The 14,858-nt window shown below is 41.7% G+C and overlaps 1 protein-coding gene across 2 annotated transcripts in view; it reads left to right on the forward strand.

Annotated features, from left to right (window-relative positions):
- The first annotated feature begins 695 nt into the window (after positions 1 to 695).
- The window catches only part of LOC129834590 (rhombotin-1), a 31,773-nt gene continuing 17,610 nt past the window's right edge, over positions 696 to 14,858 (forward strand). The window contains exon 1 of one of the 2 annotated variants that reach the window (XM_055899714.1): positions 696 to 997. Coding sequence is in view for 1 of the 2 variants with exons in the window: in XM_055899713.1 (XP_055755688.1) it covers positions 1,543 to 1,564 (22 nt within the window). In the remaining variant the exon portion in view is untranslated. Of the gene's footprint in view, positions 1,565 to 14,858 lie in introns of both variants that reach the window. The other variant, XM_055899713.1, reaches the window with a different exon arrangement.

The raw sequence follows: 14,858 nt of genomic DNA on the forward strand, positions 1-14,858 counted from the left end.
AAACAAAGAGTAAAGGCAGATTGAGCATAAACCGCAGGCAGTTAAAGCCTGCTGACAATTCAGTATTGTTTTAGCATACTCCACTCTAAATGGATAATCTTGGTTGGATCGCCCCCTTAATTGGTTACCAGTGTCCGCAATGCAAGTGAAAGTACTGCTATTTGAGGTTCCACCATTAAGCAGTAGCAACACTTTCTTTTTGGCAATAACAGCCAACAATTAAATTAGCAGATTCGAACCTGAACCTCCTATCTACCCACTTATCAAAACGCAGCCCATCTGTTGTGCTGTCTCTTATAAAATGACTGTTTATCTATGTATGATAAGTGGGTCTGGACCACACACTAATCACGCCGTTATATTCCCAGAAATATCCAGATAAATACAATAAGATATGCGTTTTCTATTCTATCCTGAAAATAATGGAGAGGGGAAGCAATAAATAATATGCACGTGTAGTGCGCAATATTAAAAATCTTGCATAGTAAAACTGTATGTTTGTCTCTGTCTCTCTCTTGCTCTTTCCTGTTCTCTCTCTGTCTCTCTCAAACACACTCACAAACACGCGCACGCAAGCACGGACATACACAGGCACACGCACGCTGGCGCCCTCACTCACACACTGACGCGTGCACACGCACTCACAGACAGACCACTCACACCCGAGCGCGCACACCACACACACCGGGACACACGCACGCACACTTTCCCTTAGCTGTGCTTTTGTGTTTTGTCAGAATTAATGAGAAAAGTTCCCTTGCCCTAGGGGTAATTAGTGTCCTTGGAGTTAAATAAGCTAATACTTAGACACCTCTGGCACAAGCAATTATGTTTGTGTATTGAATAATTGATTCAAAGAGGGGGGAAGGGCTGCTAATCAGATCTGAGCATAATGAATTGATTTAATTAACAGGGGAATCTGAGGGTCTCTGGGAACTGCGTGCACTTTATCCGTAGCAGGAGCGGGCGCAGCACATAAATTGGAGAGAAAGGCAGTGTGAGTATGCTTTTAGCAGTTGTCAGGTCTGGAATTGGATTTCTTGAATATAGTTACAGTTTCGGAGCAAATGAGAACGGGGAGAGAATTTCACAGCGCGGAGGGCTCTGTCGTCTAGTCTAAGCGTTTGATACGAGTACAGTTAGATTCAGTAGATTTTACTGCTTTCCATTCTTTATTTGCGTATGGAATTTACGAAGACCAACCAACATTGTTTTACGGGTGTAAATTGCAGTTTAGTCCGGAGAGGCAATTTTCTGTGTTTAGCAAGAACAAACTGAGCCCGGGCACTTTCTTTCACGATACATTATATTATCAATTGCCTAGAATAACATTCAAACCCGCGTTCATGTTACAAAGGTTTCCGTTACTAACGCAGATACAAGCCAAGCGTTCGTGAATTTTCAGCTTGCTGAACACATAAAGACGATTCGGTCGCTGTTTCAAAGCTCATTTCTAAGAGAAGCCTTGTGTACACCGACTGGTGAAGCCTGCTGGAGCCGAGAACGGATCGTCTGGAGCCGGACTTCTCGTTCCTCAGAACGATGGTGTTGGACAAGGAAGAGAGTGAGTAACACCCCCGACGATGGGTAACGTTATTTCAGCTGGATGTCACATTGGAACAGTGTTTGTTTTTGTACTAGGTAGATAACCTAGCCTACCTCAGGATATAAGTTAACCCACATTCCCCGTCTACGAAAGACACGTCTGTCTAGTAGACTTATTTGGATACCCGGTGATAATTATTAGCGTTTTTTTGTCGTGAAGAACCTTGCTATTTTACTTCAATATCCATTTTAAGTTCTCAGCACTCACATAGATACACATACGCCTATTTTATTTCTCAAAGACTACATGTCTTCTGCAATTTGGAGCTTTATGTGATGACTGTTCACATGATGGGCATTGCAACCTTAGCAACACAACGCGGCTGTAAAACATGGTACCACTTTCCCTCTGCCTAAAGTGGTCCTCGCATCCTCTGAAGTTACCGAAGCAGCTCTTTGACATCAGCACAGGATGGGAGATGCAATTCGAGTGCTTTTAACTTGATTGCAAATTTTGGATAGTACCATGCAATAGGGATGGCAGTTTCCTTTCCTAATGCAATATCTGTCTATTTTGAAATAGGCTATGTAGGTTAATGAGCAAGTAATCCCATACATTTTTTACTTTAGAGCAAACCTGTCTCTTGGCGTCCTATTTTGTGTGTAAGGTGATATTTAGTAGCATATTTCATACAATGCATACAAAAAGATAAAGCTAACCAAAAACCTCAAACTTGGAAGAAACTGTTGTGAAACTGGATCACCTAACTTCTGTTATCAGTTTGTGTAGAAGTGCTATCCAAAGTAGTTTTTTCTATCACTTGTGTAGCTGATCTATGGTGAGGTCTGTATTCTTAATAGGTAGGCTACTTAATACCTTCTCTCACAGCCTTCTAGGACCTAAAATAGGTTATTCTTGTCATATTTCAAAGAATACTGTCATCACACATTTGGTTTTAGCCAGAGGCTTTCCCCCCAAAAGTAATGGCTTGCAATTGTGAACCATTATTTATGTTTGAAAATTGATATTTCATATCTCTTAGCCGAGCATCCTTTCACTTACCCATCTAAAAACCAATAAAGGGATTGCAGTAGAAACATAAATTGGTCTGTCTAGCTGAATCCATGTTGTGCTAATGTACCCAGATTAACTCAACTGTAAATTGTCTCCTTTAGATGTCTGTCTTACTAAAAGTTCCCAATATGATTCAGATGCTTTTAACAACTATTGGCTAAGCAATATGGTAAATGTACAAGGTGATGCAAATGGCATTAGTGGGAAAGGATGCACAGGAGCATGTAATGCAGTCAATACTACATTAACTACTGATGCCCAATTACAGAACCAGGGAGAGTGGCTTTTAGGAGCATTAGGACTTGCAGAAAAGCTGAGATCACCTGCTGCTCATTGCCTAAAAGCTTCACCCTTTGCTTGCTGGGGCCGACAAACTGCGCTGGCATTTTGGCAGGGATGGGGAGAGAAAGAGCTGCTTGGATCTGTGCTTTCCAATAGCTAGAGCAGGCTGTTAGTGATCCATTGGCTCAGCGACATTGCCTGCATTTTACAGTGTCAATACTAAGCATACAGCCATTTAGCCTACTGTGTGTGTGTGTGGGCTACTTGGCAGTTCAGCATACTTCTTAAATTCTGCATATATTAGCCTACAGTAATGTGATAAGACCACCATGCAGCTTTAAGATCTTGTTTTCTGCCTTGAATCACATAAGTTGGAAACTTCTTCTCATGAGGGCATTTTTTCTTAGGGAAAAAAGAAGAGCGATGTTGAGTCTGACAGCCTAAGTTTTATTGAAACACTTTGGCTTTAACAGTGCTGAACTTGTGAATATGCGTGAAGTCTCTAGGAGGTCTGATGCCGCACAACGATCTAGGGAAATAACCAGACAGCTCTCTCTCTTCTAGAGAAAAGCTAATCTTGTTTCCAACTTTTCAAATCTCTTTTGAGAAAGTAGGATACAAATCAATTCCCTCTCCCCCTATTTTTAAACACACACACATTTTACATTCATGTTTTGACCTACTACAAGGCTCAACTTCACATTGACTTCCAGCTCCAGTGTAATAACTGGTTACTTGGAGTTGTAATGGAATTGATTGGATTAAAGGTCTTTACCATTTCCCCATGTATAAGCTGTGTGTGTTGGCATTAAATGTGAAAACAGTGATGGTGGACAGGAACCACCTGCTCGTATCACTAACATGTAGTGCTATACCAAGTGGGTCATGAATATCAACTAGGCTTTCTGTCCACCTCAGACCATTCTATTCCTAGCTAACTATACCCCCCCTCTCCATAAAACTGTATTTACAGATTAACCCAGTCTGAAAATATAGTACATCTGGTATTCTGAAGATGTGCAGTGTGGAAGCACCACATCCTGAAATGACTTAATATGGATGTCTCTAGAAATGAACCTTCCCCAAATATTCCAGGTGAACATTTTATTTTTGCCCTCTAATATAAAGTTTCCAATTGACTTCTAATTCTAGTGGAAAAAAGCAATTCAGCCATTTATTTCCTTCAAGGTATTAGGAACTATCAGCCGCAGCAGAAATAATTGGGTCCTCATTGTCGACATGTCTTTGGCTGATCATTCGCACCACTGGGCTTTCTAAGAACCTGGGCTGAAGAGAACCTCCAATCCTAAAACCTGATGATAAATTCTTGGTTACCTTTGCACTTTAATTTACGACCCCGTGAGAAGCCTGTCCAATGAAATGTGTACATTCATAAAGCAATGTTTCAAATGAATACAGAGACGTGATCTGTCGGCTACTGTAATAAAACTTGGGCTTCAGGCACTGATTTTTATTTCGAAATAATAAGAATTGCTTCATTCTTTACCGGAGTTACCATGGTAATTCTGTCTTGTAGCTATGTCATATTGATTTAGAAAGTGGACAGTTATTTTCTGTTATTCCCTTTCTGCGGTTTGATTTCTAATTTCCAGTTGGAGATTACTTTCATACATTTCTTAAGTCGTTTCACTTTTTCTCTGCAGGAATGTAATTTTCTCTCTTGTATTTGCTATTTCTTCAGCTTATTGGCTTGTTCTTACTCTAAATTATACTTGCCAATTTCAAATATTGAAATTGCATTGGTATCCTTTGCCCTGGGCTCTGAACAATGTTACAAGTTATTTCAACATTTCATATTGTGTGGTCACATCTAGTTATTAAGATGGTTTATCATGCCACCTGCTTCCTTATTGGAACACATCTCTTCTCTTTCACTTGAATACCTTCTCAGTCCAGTGGGGATATCACTGACGTATCAGTGGACAACTGTCTGATAAACCTTGCTTGGTCAAATATGTCTTGCCATTCTACTATTGTAAACCTGAATGATTTGTTATTATCACTAAAGAAGACATGTTTTGCAATGTCTCATATGGACAAACAGGCCATGTACAGTTTACAAAGGGATATCATTCATACAACAGTTATAACTCAATTACAATGTATGAACTCCAATGTGACGTAGGCATGGAAAACATACCACACATTCACACCTCTCACTCACTACTTGTGCCCTCAATGCTCTATGCATACACTCCTATACTGCCATAACTGTTCTCTCTATCTGTTCAATATGCAACAGGACACTTCAACAAAAATATTAACTTCCAACATACTGAATTTGATGTCAGTAAATTTAATTTCACCATTTTAAACAGTGAGTGCTTGATTCAGTGTGATCTACTATGATCTTGCATACACACAGTTCTCACCAGACCCAATGATGTCTCCCACCCCAAACCAGATCCCTATCAGACTTGTTTCACATCAGTGACTGCAGAAGATGCATGTCCTTTCCCATAATTTCAGTGGAGCTCAAAGGGCTGAATGGGGACTGAAAGACACATGTAAGCAAGATACTAGTGTACCCACCTTCCTCTGGTGCAAATGGCTGCTCTCATCAGAGAGGCACACTAACTCAATGATGCACTCCTGAGCTCTTCGAGCATCCTTTTATCATATCCAAAGGCCACATGCTCTCATGTTATTACAACTTCTCACAACTAAGATCCATTTTCCCTATGCATCATGGAAGAAAGAGTGACAATGTCTATGTTTCTGTTGTCGTTAGAAATTCTTCTCAACCTGCACTTCACAACATCCACCTCTGTTTAATTCAAAATAGTGCGTGGTAGAGGGGGGTGCAAAACGATGTCGGTGAACACGGAATTCTCTAAAGCTCCAAGGATGCCTAATCCATCACTCCAACGTTACACAGAAAACCTTTTTAGATGAATGATTATTTTAGACCAACTTTTATGACATCTCAAAACAACCTTATTTCTCACCTTGAGTCTTGAGATGAATGCAGACATGCTCAGCATTCAGACATAGCCCTTCTAGTCATTTAATAGGATCTCGATGTCATAAACCCCCAAAGTTCCAAAACCAGGTGAAAATGGCAGCCATATTGATCTGGGAGAAATCCAAACCAGTCTAATTGGAAAGAATGCCAGCAGACGCATAATCCAGATTTTACTTATGCAGGAAAATTAAAGTAAGCTGTGATGTATCAGAAGTTGTGTAATGGAATTATTGTCATAATTACGAAGTTTATATTGGTTTTAATACACATTTCTGTATAAATAACATCTAAAATACAGTGTACAAAACATTAGGAACACCTTCCTAGTATTGCATTGCATGTCCTTTTGCCCTCAGAACAGCCTCAGTTTGTCAGGGCATGGACTCTACAAGGTGTGAAAGCATTCCACTGGGATGCTGGCCTATGACTCAATGCTTCCCACAGTTGTGTCAAGTTGGCTGGATATCCTCTGGGTGGTGGATATTCTTGATACACACAGGAAACTGTTGAGCGGTAAAAAAAACCTGGCAGCGTTGCGGTTCTTGACACACAAACTGGTGCGCCTGGCACCTACCAAAGGCACTTAAATCTTTTCTTGCCCTGTCACCCCTGAATGGCACACATACACAATCCATGTCTCAATTGTCTTAAAAATCCTTCTTTAATCTGTCTCCTCCCCTTCATCTACACTGATTTGAAGTGGATTTAACAAGTGACATCAATAAGGGATCATAACTTTCACCTGGTCAGTCTTTCAAAATCAAATCAAATTTTATTTGTCACATACACATGGTTAGCAGATGTTAATGCGAGTGTAGCGAAATGCTTGTGCTTCTAGTTCCGACAATGCAGCGATAACCAACGAGTAATCTAACCTAACAATTCCACAACTACTACCTTATACACACAAGTGTAAAGTGATAAAGAATATGTACATGAAGATATATGAATAAATGATGGTACAGAACGGCATAGACAAGATGCAGTAGATGGTATCGAGTACAGTATATACATATGAGATGAGTAATGTAGGGTATGTAAACATAAAAGTGCATAGTTTAAAGTGGCTAGTGATACATGTATTACATAAAGATGGCAAGATGCAGTAGATGATATAGAGTACACTATATACATATACATTATATTAAGTGGCATTGTTTAAAGTGGCTAGTGATAATTTTTTATCAATTTCCATTATAATAGTGAGCTGGAGTTGAGTCAGTATGTTGGCAGCAGCCACTCAATGTTAGTGGTGGCTGTTTAACAGTCTGATGGCCTTCATGGAAAAAGCATGTGTTCCTAATGTTTTGCACACAAGCGTAAATGTAAACAGACCATAAATGTCTCTTTTTAGTTTTCCTGGATAGCTGTGAAGGTTATTATATGATACAATATCAGTACTTGTTGCATTTACATCTTGTCTAAGTCTCATCATCAACTGATTTCAACCAGTGTATGGCTGTGGATGGACTGCATTGTTTGAATGGAATGTTGGCATAATGGCCGTTAATTTGAGAAATGTAAGGAATCATTCCTCTAAAACTGGCTGGCATGCTAGCTAACAAACATACAGTGCAGATAAATTCTTCAAATTCATTATTTTACACCATCTTATCACAGCGCTGGCAAACCATGGTTGACCAATTCCCTTACCAAAATGTTTGACCTTTATCCCATTCTTACTACATTTGCACACACTGTATGTAGACTTTTATATTGTGTTATTGACTGTACGTTTGTTTATCCCATGTGTAACTCTGTATTGTTTGTGTCGCTTTGCTCTATCGTAGCCAGGTTGCAGTTGTAAATGAGAACTTGTTCTCAACTGGCCTACCTGGTTAAATAAAGGTGAAATAAAAAATCATAATGTTACTGTCCATTCTAGGAAATGTAAATCCTAATTCTAATTCTAAGACGGAGGTAATGCAGACACGCTCAGTGTTCAGACAGAGGTAATGCCCCAGTCATACATGCTTACTGACCTTTGATTCATACACAAGTAGTGTTCTTCTGCTTCACATTGTGGTCTTTTGAAATCTCTGTGATGGTGTCTCAAGTAGCCCTGCAGCAGGAGCCTAATAGTACATACTGTGTATGCTCTACTGAGAGGCTATACAGTTCCATATTGATGATTTTACAGTTGGTGGCTTTTAATTGACTTTCTCTGGTCTTAAAAGTATAAACTATTCTCCTGACTCGTCTGGTTATAGCAGGAATCACTCACTCACTGCAAGGCTGAGATGCCTTGTCTGAGGTGGACTGCTCTTGCACAGATACACACGGTCATTGAGACGCATACATACTTCATTACGAAAACCCACATCTCTTTGCCATGCTAAAGCCGGTTGTTACACTCTTCTCCATGACATTACAGCTCTTCTCACATGTATTTATTGACCTATTTGCCTCTTCTCCCTTCCCATCCTCTCTCTGGTTTCACTTGGTCATTCTGCAGTGTTCATTTCAGGCACTATTTAACTTTGAAAGACAGCGCCGATATGATCTTGTTCTCTACGTTTAAATTTGGCTCTAAAAGAGTTTGATTGTGAAGCTTGTGATATGTTACCAATACATTGGTTTTGTGTGTTAAGTTTACTGGTAAATGATGTCTTGTCACTGCAACAACCACTCTCTCTCCTTGGACTTTACAGTAACAGGTTGTTAGTTCACAATGCAGTGAAAAGGATTCAAAATAGGATTTGAAAGATATATAGACATACAAAAGGAATGCTGTTTTGTTGAATGTTTAAATGAGCTAGTGATTGCTGTGAAGAATAATTCATGTGGGAATTGAATACTGCGGCATAATTGTACCAGTCTGTTTGTGCCTGCACGTTTCCATTTTGAAACAAATTGATCTGCCGTTATGCCTATTAACTGCAAGACCTTGTATAATCCCTCCTGAAATAGTCCCATGATACGTATTGGTTCATGTTGTTTACTTGGCGTGTGTGTTGCTCAGTAGGGGCGGAGGCCTTTGGCGGCTTTCATTAACTCAACTGTATTTCTCTCTTCCAGGGAGATCTCAGTTTTCTTTGGAAGCTGCTAGGGATTATTGAACCCTGGGTTGTGTGTGTGTGGTGACTCAATTATGGCTCAGGTACTGCTTCTCAGTAGAGGATGTGAGTTCAATTTGCCATTCTGATGAGGGAGGTGCTTTAATGTTTTGGGACATTTTAGCTTCTGAAAACGGTAACCCTTCAGACGTGCTCCTTTAAAGGTGTTGCTGTACTGATACCATTTCCATAATGAAAGATGCTCAGCACTTTTGGCTGCCTCACATTTTAGGTAAATTCTGAAGGATAAGGAGGAGGCATGCAGTGAGTAGAGGACAGGCTAAAGAACAACCACTTCCAACAGAAGTACTTAAGATCTTAAAGGCAGATATCCTTTTATTTTCTGTTCAGGCAACTAAAGCTTTTTCACTTTCAAGTACTCTCAAATAAAGTCTGATATTAATCATTTTAAATGTAACGCCTGTAAGTGACTATTGTTGGCCAAAACAATATGTCACAAATATATTCAGGTCAAGCACTTCAGAGACATAAACTCTACAGTACACCAGTCTACATAGAAACGGAGGGCAATGCTACTTAAAACACAACAGAGACAAATAGCAAACAGCATAGAGTGCTTGCTGAGAACCAACAATCTCCGATTGGTTGACCTTCAATAAATCAAATGTTGAATAACTAATTAAAGGCTGTGATTGCAGGTTTATTTTCCCCTCCTGAAAGCGGGGAGATTGGGCAGCGGGTATTGAAGTTGAGGATTTAATCATTGCTGACAATGAGTTTGCCTACACAACCACAGTTTGATCCATTAGATGCGAGTGGCAGCTGAGATCCATGCACACTTACTATTGTGGTCGGTTTTAATTGAAATTGGTAACTGAGTGTGGAACATAACCCCCTGCATCTATTCCCGTACACACATACACGGATACACACATATGCACAGACATAACGGATGCACACAGGCATGCTCGCGCACACACCCATCCTCTCTTGCAGGCAAGGTTTTTCTGTCCCCGTAACACCAACATGTTACAGATTCCCCTGGACTAGACAACCCAATAATGGAGTAGCCATTTAATTTAACTCAAGAGTTGTGCTAGGGTTTTAAAAATGGCATTGAAGAATAAAGACCAGAATGGCAGGCGTAACACATCTAAGACGTCGACTGTGATGAAACAACATTGGCTATTATAAAGACATCTGGAGAAACTAATATCAATAACTCCTACAGTATTCGTAGCCTGCGAACACACCACTGCAGTAGGTCAAGGGCCCTGCCTAATGCAAACCCTATCATCAGTGTGTGGACTGTCAATGGCGACCACCCTGGCTTGGTTCCCCTTACAATCCCGGGGCCTTTGAGGCACTACTCTCCTGTCGTGCATCCAACCTGCCGCATTATTGACCCCATAAGGAGACAGAACCCTGGTGTAGGAGAGAGTGCTGCCTAAATGACGTTGGAGGCCTGTTCCCCCAAACAACTGCCCCCTGTGGCGTATTCTCATTATTCAACATTAAACGCCCCACATGGCTCACCACAGTGTGTTTTTTCCCCCCCCTCAGTTTTCGACTCACCGCGGACCCTGAATGGCACACCTGTCTCCTGGCATATCCTTTGAAATAATAAGTGTGGTGTAATTGCAGGGGAGTGGGGATTTCATACATCACTTCCTGACCTTGGGAGTGACACAAACTTTAGAGGCTACATTTATGCCTCCTGAATGCATTTTTAATGTGGGCTAAAATGTGTTTGGGCATTATTCCGTGCCGGATGGCGGAAAGCATCTGTGACAGTGCTAATGGTTACATTTTGCCAGGAATCATGAAGTGGCAGATACGTTTGTCCCCTTTATCAAACTCTGAAAAGATCTGGTTGGAGAATAGATGGATTTATCGCCTTATTCAAATGCTAATGCAATCGGTGAAAAAATGAATTGAATTCACATATGAAGATGCATTCATCATCCGGGTTATTGACAGCTTCGCTGGCAGTCACCCTAATGGAACTGTGGTGAGGGAGATGGCTCAGAGCTAGCCTGAAAGAGGCTCAGTTAACAGACATTGAGTTAGCAGATTCAGAGAACTAGCCTAACAGAGGGTGAGTTAGCATGCTAAAAGAGGTTGATTTAGCAGCAGGCTAATAGGGGAAAGGGGGATACCGAGTCAGTTGCACAACTGAATGCATTCAAACAAAATGTGACTTCCGCATTTAACCCCTCTGAATTAGAGAGGTGTGAGCGGGCTGCCTTAATCAACAGCCATGTCATCAGCGCCCGGGGATCAGTTGTTGGGGGTTAACTGCCTTGCTCAAGGGCAGAACGATAGATTTTTCCACCTTGCCGGCTTGGGGATTCAAACCAGCGACCTTTCAGTTACTGGTCCAACATTCTTAACCACTAGGCTACCTGCCACCTTTTTAAGAGGTTGCCTATCAAGGTAGCTTCTAGAGGTTGAGTTAGCAGCAGGCTCAGAGAGCTAGCCTAACTGAGCACTAAAAACAAACTGACACTGCAGGCCCTCAACAGAACCGGCCTATTAACAGTTGATTGGCTGGATACAAGGTCAGACACCTCCCCCTCCTCACTCTCCAAGCCTCAGATTGTTCCCCTGATCTTTCTTCTTCAGAAATTCTTGGAGCTAACCCTGCATAACGAGGGTTAGGAGTGATGGGCGTTTCTCCATTTTATTCTCGCTCTCTTTTGTGTGAGGGCTGTCGACAGCTCACCTTCCAAAGCTGTAATCTCACCATGCTTGCGAACAACCAAGTGTTGGAACAAGTTGCCTTCTGTAATAACTTGGAAACCCTGCCGGTTTCTCATCTCAAAATAAGCAGTAATGAATATAATTAGAAAGCTGTTGCATATCTCTGATACATTTCTTTTAATTAACCCCATGTGAATACATTTAAAATAATAGGGGGTGAAAGTGTGGAAAAAACACCCTAATGAAGTTATCTGTTAATTGGGATTGTTTCTGCAGCCAAACCACAGTGAGTTGGGGCCACCAGGAGCTAACAAATCGTGCTGTAAGCATCCCTGCCTACACAAAGGGCCCATGCTGACTTCAAGTGTAAGAAATGCACCTCTGACGTGATGGAAATGACCGGCGGCCTGGAGAAAAGGCAGCCCTGTTCCAGGCCACTCTACTGAGACTCCTTACGCCGCGCTTGAAGCCAGGCCAGTGTTATTGCAGCCCTAATGCGGTCGCCTCATTTGGAGCGGATCAGGAGTAATTATGGTGGGGAAAGTGGCTGCCGATCACGGGGGTCAGGACACTTGTAACGTGTGAAAAGAGCAATTATTTCAGGAGACAAAACTCTCCCTTATCCCGGGCAGGGCCAGGGTCAATGCAAGGTACGACTAGGCTCAGTTTCACCGGGGATTATTAGCCGCTGCAAAGTTTGCCAGTGTGCATCTCGTTAATGAACAGTCCCCTCATCGGCACAAGGCCCTGCTCTACCCCACTTACCGGGGCTGTTAATTATGTCATCAGAGCATGCAAGCCCAGCAAGCACTTCTCACAGACCCAAGCATTCATAACACAACCGTCTGGAAATGTGGCTGTACTGTAGTATACTGTAAGAGATCACACCCAGACAGAACCCACAGGACTAGTCTAAAACATGCTGAATATAAAACCATGTGTCATTGACTGCATTGGCCTGTGAACGACTACTGCATGTGTTTATTCTGTCTTAGAGCGATATGCTCCAACTGCGGAGGGTAATATGAATCCTACAAAGTCTTGATTATGCTTATCATTTTAAATGCACTCATTTGTCTCCTTTCAGCTGGCCTATATTCCAGCTGATATTATGACCAGATGTCTTGTGTTTTGTCTTGGCAATAGAAGAGAATTGGTGTCTACAGGCTCAATTACAGTAATGATGTGAGCTGATTGAAAGGGGCTGATTCATGCAGACAATGGCAGGACATCTGCCTGCGATCCCCATTAACCTCCATGGCGGCTGCCTCGGCCCTGTCTGGGACAACATTCTATTCTGGATTGCCATGGCCACAGCGTTTACAGTGAGAGGGAACACAAAAGCCTGGGTTTACAGCTTCAGCCTCTTCCAAGCCACTGCAATATTCACCGGAAAAACTACTTGAGCAACGCCACCACTGGTTAAGGAGCTCAAATGGTTAGGCTACACCAACAGGACTGAACATTGCTTTTACCAACCCAGAATCTAGGATTTAATTGTTCCCACTCAACATAGTAGAAAGAAATGCCTAGTAATAAACACTAGATTATAATGACTGAATTGAAATGCTGTCCAAGAGAGCATGGTTCATTTTCCCATAGAGTTGATCTGTTAGGTGGTTTCTAAAGCCTATCATATCCTTATTGAGCAATGCTTAAACGGGAATCAGTGTATAGATTCATAGTGCCTGATTTAATGTGTCTGTCTGATGTCTTCTGCAGGAGTCAGTGAGTCACAGAGGAGATGATGAACACCGTTGTTTCACTTGAATGCAGTTGTTAGTAATGTAGCATGTCATTTCTCAGGGTATCTCTCAGCGTCTGTCATTGCGGTTACCAGTCTCTTATTTACTGCAGTGAGCTGAGAGCAGTAATTATACGGGCCCCAGAGATGAGGTCCACTCAGCCCAACCTCCCCAGAGACAAACTGCTGCCTGAGTGATGCTATTCTACCCCCTTCCCTCCGCAGGAACCTAGGGAGCCTGCGTCACATCAAGGTGTCACTCAGCCTAATTGATCAAATGTATTTAATTCCAGAGAGTGACCTCACCCACCAGGTAGTGATGTAAGGTACGCAGCACATTTCTATTCAGACGTGCTTATTTAACAGATTAGCATGCAACCAGATGTATGATAGGAGAAGGAGAAAAGGGGATCGGAGGGCAAATCATTCCCTCTTTCTCTCTCTCCATCACTCCTTGTCTAATCTGAGGATGTGCCATGCAGATGTGATAATTGCATTTCAATGCTTTAAAACGTTTCCATGAGTGCACCGAACAGCTTATTTTCCTTTTAAAACGTTAAATACATCAAAAGAGTTACCACAGATTTTATTTTTAGATAGCTGTAAAAACTGATCTTGAAATGGGCTTACATAGAAATCGGATGCTATCTCTATAATGGAAAGTACATGGTCTGACCGTTTCAATGAAGGAAAAAAACCTAACTATACATATTGTTAAGAGATAAGGTCTTTAAAAAAGAAGAGGGGTGGAAAAAGACTGAGATGACAGCCCTTACACCAAGTATTAATGGCAAATTAATTTCTTTCTCAGGGAAAATATTTGGCAAGGCGAGAGCTCCCTCTTTAAAAGACAAATGCATTCCCTGTTGGAATATGAGTCATGGTCTAGCAAGGTGTTTTTTGGGACACCAAACGACACGGGAAGGTCAGTGGCACTTGGATCTGTTAAATGGATTGGATTAAGTGGAGGCTGCCTCTTCGGCTGCTGCCGTTTCCTTTTATAATGTAACTTTTTGTTCTCGTAGAGGCGGCAGGTTGGGAAGGCGCTGTTCCACTCAGGGATTTCACATGGTACTAAGTGTGGTGACAGGTGCAAAAAAACTATTCTCCGGGTATTAAGGAAATTGACATGACATTTGTTTTATACATTCATTTATTCTGTCACTACTCTTTGTTTAGGAAATGCTACATGCAGTGTAGCTACTACTGGAGTTTTCTGAGGCAATTTTCCACAGGCTGTTTTGGTAGATGACATCAAGCATGTGTTTCTTCCCTGAGACAGCAGGATCTGTGCAGTAAGCATCCTGGCTTCCTCATGTATCTGAGACTTTTCCTCTGTTCAGGCAGCAATCTCAGGCCCATAGAGGGAGCACTGTGTACATGGTGGTGGGGAGGAGTGTCCGACTCACTGCAGTTTCAAATCTGGGTTAGGGAATAGAACATTGCCACATTGATGTTTAGGATGTTTCAACATAGGGAGAGCTCCAAAGAGGCCGGAACAGGGGA

The sequence above is a fragment of the Salvelinus fontinalis genome, chromosome 35 (genome assembly GCF_029448725.1).
Source record: "Salvelinus fontinalis isolate EN_2023a chromosome 35, ASM2944872v1, whole genome shotgun sequence".
Taxonomy (NCBI): domain Eukaryota; kingdom Metazoa; phylum Chordata; class Actinopteri; order Salmoniformes; family Salmonidae; genus Salvelinus; species Salvelinus fontinalis.